Raw genomic sequence first — 7,560 nt, 5'->3', positions numbered from 1 at the left:
AACAACCCTAGGTTTAGCAAATCAGCACTCTAGGTAGTACAAAGTACTCCCTGGTCCTACCCTAGCAAAGCACTCACCTCATTAAAGGGGATTTTGATTTTGTGCAGTGAACTTTGAGATGTCTGTTGGTTCATAATAGAGTACATTGTGGCATTAGATTACTATTAGTGGTTAAAACAGGTTTTCAGGACATTCCTGCACAGAAGCAATACTTCAAGATCAGCAGTACACTTAAAATTTCTACATTATCTTGCTTCCTGTAGGTTTTATCATTATCCCTACCCAACTAGCACTCAGAGCATTTTATCTGAAATAAAATAAATGATGACAATAAGGGGGGGAAGTAAATGTAAGCTTCCCCGCCTTTTTTTTTTTAAGAAAAAGAGCAATATATTTTCTTTGATCACCTGCTAGAATTTTTTTTTTTAATAATTCCCAAATTTTCTGAAAGGCTTACACCCTCCTGTATCTTTCAGATGTTTCAAACTCATCTGCTCATGCTTGAGAAATTTTCCTTTTAAAAATTAAATATAGTTGTGTGAATTTTCCAGATAACCTTCCATTCATATATTATACTTTAAATGTGATAGCATTTTACATATTTCACCTTCAACAAGAGTTCCAAGTACCCGGAGCCATTGATACCATCTGTCCAGCTGAGAAGGCCCTGTCCATATTGATAAGGATGTTTTACCTGAGGTTCTGATGCTCAGTAACACATTTCAGAGGAGCAAGAGGTGTGCTATTTTCTCCATGGTAATGCGGGTATGGAGAGACAAGAAGAAGAGTCCTGAGAAGGGGATATTGTTCATCACTATTTCCCCGGTGGCTCCAGTAGCCACTTCTACAGCATTCCACTGATGCTATCTGCCTGATGAGGCCTACAAGACTCAAGGAACATTCTGTTCAAGAAAGAATAAAGATTAAAAATCAGAAGAGTTAATTGTCATCCAATTTGTATTATAGAAACTGCTTTGAAAATCTGTTCTGAAAGGTAGAATAAATCAATGCATTCCACTGCAGGGGTGAGTGGACAAAGTATAAACCATTCGCAGAGAATTGTATTATGTACACATGGAAGGTAAGCAGAAGCCAACCAATTCCCATCAAGAAGGACTCAGACCTGAGTTGTTTTACTTGGTGCCATGTCCGGCTCTTTTAAACTACAGGCTGACCCAAAGCACAGTTGACCACTTCCATTCCATTCTGTGGTCTGCTGCTCCACTTGCTCCCTGATCTCCTGACTCAGTGTATGTATCAGCAGCACACTGCTGAGGCATTCCTTCCACATGAGGTGCATTCAGAGCCATGCTTGGGAGTAGAGGTGAAAGATACACGATTAAAGGGAAATGTAGTGTGACTGACCCATGGCTGCCAAAAACAAGAGTCCCATCAAGAGCAGAGAGATTTAATGCTTGCAGATAACATTCTTTCTGTTGGCTTTAAAAACATAAGAAATACAGCATCTCTTTCACAGCTGGAAACAAATATTAAATTCTGTTTCAACACAAATCCGACATTTGAACTAGATGTTGAAATCACAGCATTCTAAATAACAACTTTTTTTTTAAAGCTGTCTTTGGGCATTTTGAAAGTTTTCTTCTTTTCAAAACTGGAAATGAGGAAGATTAAAAAAAAGAAAAAAACAGATAATTGATTTTATTTATTTTAAAAGGCCCTTCCAAAAATGGCTCAGGGCGGTTTACATCAAAATAAGAAATTGTAAATTCTCCCAGATACAAATCTGAATTTAAATTTCATCAAAACGGGATCTCTGTTCAGTTATTCATTATACTTCTTTCTTTATTATATTTTTATTTCATTCTTACTCCAACAAACTTGGGACCTTTTTAAACAGGCATTTGGCCAATGAATGACCCCGGCTATCTTCTTAACATAGCTGAGTCTTTGTTTAAGCAGTTTGTTATTATTGAAGTTTATTACTGTTTTTATCTTGTGAACTGCCCTGGGGTCTTTGGACAAAGAGTGGAATAAAAATATAAATAACAAACAAACATACTCTTCCCATCCATTTTATCCTCACAACAACCTTGTAAGGGAGGTTAGGTAGAGTGTATGACTGGGCCCAAAGTCACCCAGTAAGCTTCACTGCATATTAAGATTCTCCTCAGGCGTAGGCCAGTACTCTGACTCCTACACCACACTGGCAGTCATTCTGCTTCCTTGAAGAAAGTATTCCACACAACATTTAATCTGGACAAAGAGGTATTTTATTATTGCAATTCCCCTCTTTTTCCTTTCTTAAACATTACAGGGTGTTCTCCCTGGAACTTGTCACGTGTTCTTTTGACTGGGTAGACTCTAAAATTGGTTGAAGGCCGTGCATGGCCATGATCCAGCAAAACACTAAGAGAGTTTCTGCTAAACTGAAGACCGCCTACAGAAATTCATTAAACAACTTAATTTTTGGCAGATCTGTTGATTTGCAAATGTTAAAAAAGGAGCCTTGTAACTGCGGTCAATCTACCAAATTCCACAGGGTTTTTCTTTTTCTTCTTTTTCTACTTTTATTTTTACAAACATTCAGTCAATATTAGCTTGGTAGTAGCCTGTTCGGGCCTGCGGAGCTCGGCACAGTGGCCATTTGGGACGCTGCTGCGCATGCACAAATGGCCTCTGCGCAAATGGCCTCTGCATGCGCAAACATTTTTTTAAAGAAATTGTGAAACCTGCCCCCCCCCCGGACCGAACCAAACCGCGTGGGGTGGGGCGTTTGAGGGGCTGTCGGACTGAACTGGTCTAGTCAGGTTCAAGTCCAGTCCAGATGTGGTGGTTCTCTTTACTTAGCAGGGCAAGAGCAACTGGTCCTATCCAATCCCTGCACAGCTTCCCTCCAGTGGCTGTTGTTGGTGTCAACCTTATGTTTCTTTTTAGATTGTGAGCCCTTTAGGGGCAGGGGACCATCTTATTTATGTATTATTCATTTTTCTATGTATTGTAAACCACTTTGAGAACTTTGGTTGAAGGGCGTATATAAATATCCGTAGTAGTAGTAACTATCCAAAACTAAGTTAGTTCTGACTAAATCCCATTGACATTACAGTAATGGTGCCAAAGTTAATAGCTTCATGTATTCCAATGGTGCTTAGTCATGACTGGATGTTGCCCGCTGTCTCATCGTTGCGGGTAAAAAGCATTACAAAGGGGAAATCCCATCAAAAATTAATTGTTTTCGGTTACAGTGCTTCGACTGCCTATACTTTCTTAACGTTTCAAGTGATAAAGGTGACAGTATCCGAATTACGGATTGAGCAATATTTAGATTAACTTCTGCAATACAGTACGCTGCTGCATCCGTTTCTTTTATTCTTTCAAAACATAATGTCCTTGCCGAATTTCGACGTTTTCGCTGCTCCTGTAACTTGAACCTCTTGAGTCCTGCCCTTCTTACCTCACTAGCAACCCATTTTGATTTTATTTTGATACAAGGCAGCACGTCACGCTCTGTGGAAGGGACCCATGACCTGCTTTGGCAAATGTACCTCTTGAACTGCAAGTCCCAGCATGCCAAGCGCAAGGGTCCCGCCGGGCTTGGGTTGCTATTGGCTGCCGGCGCCCTACCCCCTAGGCTTACGTTAGCCAGGCCGGCTGTCGCTCACTTCTGCGTCGCTTTTGGGCTTGTGCTGGAGAAGGCGGCAGAAAGCGGGGAGCTGGGTCGGGGACCCCCCTAGGTAGGGCCCATGGCAGCCGCCCCAGTAGCGCAGCGAGGGCGCCGGTTTTTGCTCCTCCGAGGGCTCGTCCGAGCCCAGCCAGGCAGAGGGTGTCGCTCTGGGGTGCCGGTGAGACAACAGCAGCAGCAGCAGCAGCAGCAGCAGCAGCAAGCGCTGCAAGTCCCCGCGGCTCAGGTGAGGACTGGAGGGTGGACGAGACGAAGGGGAGGCGGAGGAGGTGCCGGGGAGCTTGGGCCGTTAGCGGCTGAGAAGGGGAGGAGGGACTGATTGGTTAAGAGGCGCGGAGAGAGAGTTAGCCTCGTTGGACTCTGTGCTGTGGGGCTTGCTTGCCAATAAGCATGCCTAGAATCGGGCTGCACGTTGGAGTTGGGGCGACCTTGAAGACCAAAGCCCTGTGCACACGTTATGTTCAACACGAGTACGATCTGTGCACAAAAATGTAGATGTGCAGCCGGGTACAGTTGAGCGCAGTCCTTCAGTGGCTGTTGCTGGTCAATCCTTTGTGTTTCTTTTTAGATTGTGAGTGAAGTCCTGTGGGGACAGGGAACCATTTATTTGTTTATTATTTATTTATTCTGTGTAAACTGCTTTGGAAACTTCTGTTGAAAAGCGGTATATAAGTAGTAGTAGTAGTAGTAGTAGAGTAGCATACTTCCTGTCTCCTGCAGTTTACGCCGGTCTGTACCCAGATTCACTTTCAAATTAACTCAGGTATGGTCATTCACACAAAAAGCATGTACATGCATACAGACATCTTTAACGCAGATACAATATAAGGTCTGACTAGGGCTTAAGGTGTGCAGGTAAAATGGCTAAGAGACCATGGAACAGAGTGAGTCACTGGAGAAGAGAGCTATTGGGGTTGAAGTATGCCTAGAAAGAACATTTAGAGGTCTTATTTTTAATCCTTCATTTGTGAGGTGGTTGTGCCTGGTTTGATGAACATGCGCTCTGCGCTTGCCCAGAGCCATTTCTATATTCGAGATATGCGGCTGTGCTTTGGCATTCTGACTAGGCTCAGAGCTGAACCAAATTAAACCCAATGTGATTTAGCAATGGTAATCTAGATAGATTGCATGTACAGGTTAGAAGAAAGAGTTGAAGGATTAGTAAAGGCAGGATTGCATGTACAGGTTAGAAGAAAGAGTTGAAGGATTAGTAAAGGCAGGTGGTTACATGTCAAGTTACTCTTACCCTCACAACATCTGGGCTGAGGTGCAGAGAAGAAGAAAAACAAGAAGCTGGTGTATAACTATTATCTGAGCACTCTGATTACAGTCAAGACTGCAGTCTTTGGAATGTGCTCCCTGTTGAAATAAGAGCTTCCCCATCTCCGACAACTTTTAAAAAGTCAATCAAGACACATCTGATCACCCAGGCTTTTAATCAGATTTACAGTTTTAATACTTTTAACTTGTTTTAAGTTTTACATTGTTTTAATGTTTGAATTTTGTTTGATTGTGTTTTGATTGTGAACCGCCCAGAGACATACGTTTTGGGCGGTATAGAAATTTGTTAAATAAATAAAGACAATTTCTTGCTCTATATTGCTTACAATATACTCACTGAAACTGACACGCTGTGGCTGTTGTATCCATCATAGAACATCTCCAGAGAAAAATGTCAGATTATCCAATACAGTAAATCAGTTTAACATTATTAAAATCACCAGTACGACATTACATTATACATGCATATAGGTGACTGTACACATGTACTTTATTTGTGTGAATAACTACTTGTGTTCACTTTGAAAGTGAAACTGGGTACAGGCCTCCTCAAATGCAGGGTATTTGGCACACAAAGAAAATGTATTTACTGATCATCTGTTGATCAGGAATATCTGTATGTACAGATCCATACATGCATACACTGTACAGTGATTATTATTATTATTATTTTACATTTATATCCCGCTCTTCCTCCAAGGAGCCCAGAGCGGTGTACTACATACTTAAGTTTCTCTTTCACAACAACCCTGTGAAGTAGGTTAGGCTGAGAGAGAAGTGACTGGCCCAGAGTCACCCAGCTAGTATCATGGCTGAATGGGGATTTGAACTCGGGTCTCCCCGGTACTAGTCCAGCACTCTTAACCACTACACCACGCTGGCTCATGATTGCATGTGCATTGAACATAGCATGTGACTAGGGCTTATTTCGTACCACCTAATGGTGCAGTGGGGAAGCCTAGGGAATAAGAGGTTGCCAGTTTGAATCCCCGCTGGTATGTTTCCCAGAATATGGGAAACACCTATATCGGGCAGCAGCGATATAGGAAGGTTCTGAAAGGCAGCATCTCACACTGTGTGGGAGATAGCAATGGTAAACCCCTCCTGTATTCTACCAAAGAAAACCACATGGCTCTGTGGTCACCAGTTGACACCGACTCGATGGCACAACTTTACCTTTTAGGGCTTATTTCAGTGGCTGTTCTAAAAACTAATATGTTGTCTTCTGTGTTCCCTCTAACAGGGATTCCCAGATGTTGTTGACTACAACTCCCAGAATCCCCAGCTGCAATGGCTGGCTGGGGATTCTGGGAGTTGTAGTCAACAATGTCTGGGAATCCCTGTTGGAGGGAACATTAGTTGTGTCTAGATGACATTCACAATAAAACACAGGTATATTCATTTCAGCCTCAGTATGTACATTTCCTCACATAGGAATGAATATGAATGACGTGTGCTAGAACGCTCCATGTCAGGGCTGCAGCAAAGCATGAAGGCAGCCCCAACACTGGAGAGAACCACCGGCCATGCAATCAGCATTACCAGTGTTTCTCCCATTTGTGACTATGGGGAAAACAGTGGTAATGCTGATTGTGCAACCACTGAGTCTCTGCAGTGTTGGAGCTGCCTTCTGGCTCTTTTGCAGCCCTGACAGAGAGCGTTCTGGCTCCAATACAATGTGTATCATGTCAGCCTGTACATGCATGCACACACATACACACTAAGGCGGGGGGAGGGGAGTTGTTCAGAAACTCATGCCGAAATAATCTCTGTCTATACAGATGATTTTTTTTAATGCTGTAGGTGGATGACCAGTAATTCCCTATATATTCCATTCCTATGTGAGGAGAAGTATATATTGACCCTGAAGTGACTATTTATATGTTTTTATTGTGAATATTGATACTACATATTGGTTTAACTTTTTTTGTTTTAAGGAAGTAATTTATTGTTAAATTTGTTTGTTAAATTTCTATACCACCTTTCATTAAAACAATCTCAAGGTGGTTCACACAAAAGTTAAAACAAGACTACAAAAATTACACAATTAAGATATCAGCTAGAATATAAAAATACAGATCTAATTAAAAGATTATAAAAACAAGCACAATAAAAGAGACAATGAATGTCATGGAGAGAGATTTTGGTTGAAAACAGTATTTTGAATGAATTTCAGTATTAGTAGTTTTAATTAGTTTACTGTATTGTACAGACTTGCTAAAATTATTTGGAGAGTTTATATGGTGGATGTGGCAGCCGCAGCTTCACTGAATGCATTGTGGGTGATGGGTACTGCATTATCAAAATGTCTTGTTGATTTTAATGAGTATTTAGATTGTTATAGACCAATTTCTTGAGTGTGTGCTTATGTTTTAGTTGAGATCTAAGATGGTATCTTCTTTTTGAAGTGCAGTAAAACAGTTGACAGGTGCATAATTTTTACAAGGTGGTTACACAAGTTTTAATTCCAAAAGTGCCACGGAAGCACTCTTTCTGGGATATGCAAGATCTGAGGTGCAAAGCTTGTGGTTAAATATCTCCTTGCAGCTACTTGGAAGGGTCCTATATTTATCTACCACAGAATGCTGACTCACTAATCTTGTCACTCAAGGGTTCTGGCTGCCTCTCAGTGCTGCTTA

General features: G+C 41.6%; 1 protein-coding gene across 5 annotated transcripts in view; it reads left to right on the top strand.

Annotated features, from left to right (window-relative positions):
* Positions 1-3,601: 3,601 nt before the first annotated feature.
* The window catches only part of MOCS1 (molybdenum cofactor synthesis 1), a 59,575-nt gene continuing 55,616 nt past the window's right edge, over positions 3,602-7,560 (top strand). For 2 of the 5 annotated variants that reach the window (XM_053305413.1, XM_053305424.1), the window contains exon 1: positions 3,602-3,866. In XM_053305413.1, coding sequence (XP_053161388.1) covers positions 3,702-3,866 — 165 coding nt within the window. In that variant the 5' untranslated portion in view covers positions 3,602-3,701. The remainder of the gene's footprint in view (positions 3,867-7,560) is intronic. The other 3 variants (XM_053305406.1, XM_053305401.1, XM_053305402.1) reach the window with 3 other exon arrangements.

This window comes from Hemicordylus capensis, chromosome 1, assembly GCF_027244095.1.
Source record: "Hemicordylus capensis ecotype Gifberg chromosome 1, rHemCap1.1.pri, whole genome shotgun sequence".
Classification (NCBI taxonomy): Eukaryota; Metazoa; Chordata; class Lepidosauria; order Squamata; family Cordylidae; genus Hemicordylus; species Hemicordylus capensis.
This window is presented reverse-complemented; position numbering and strand designations above follow the sequence as displayed.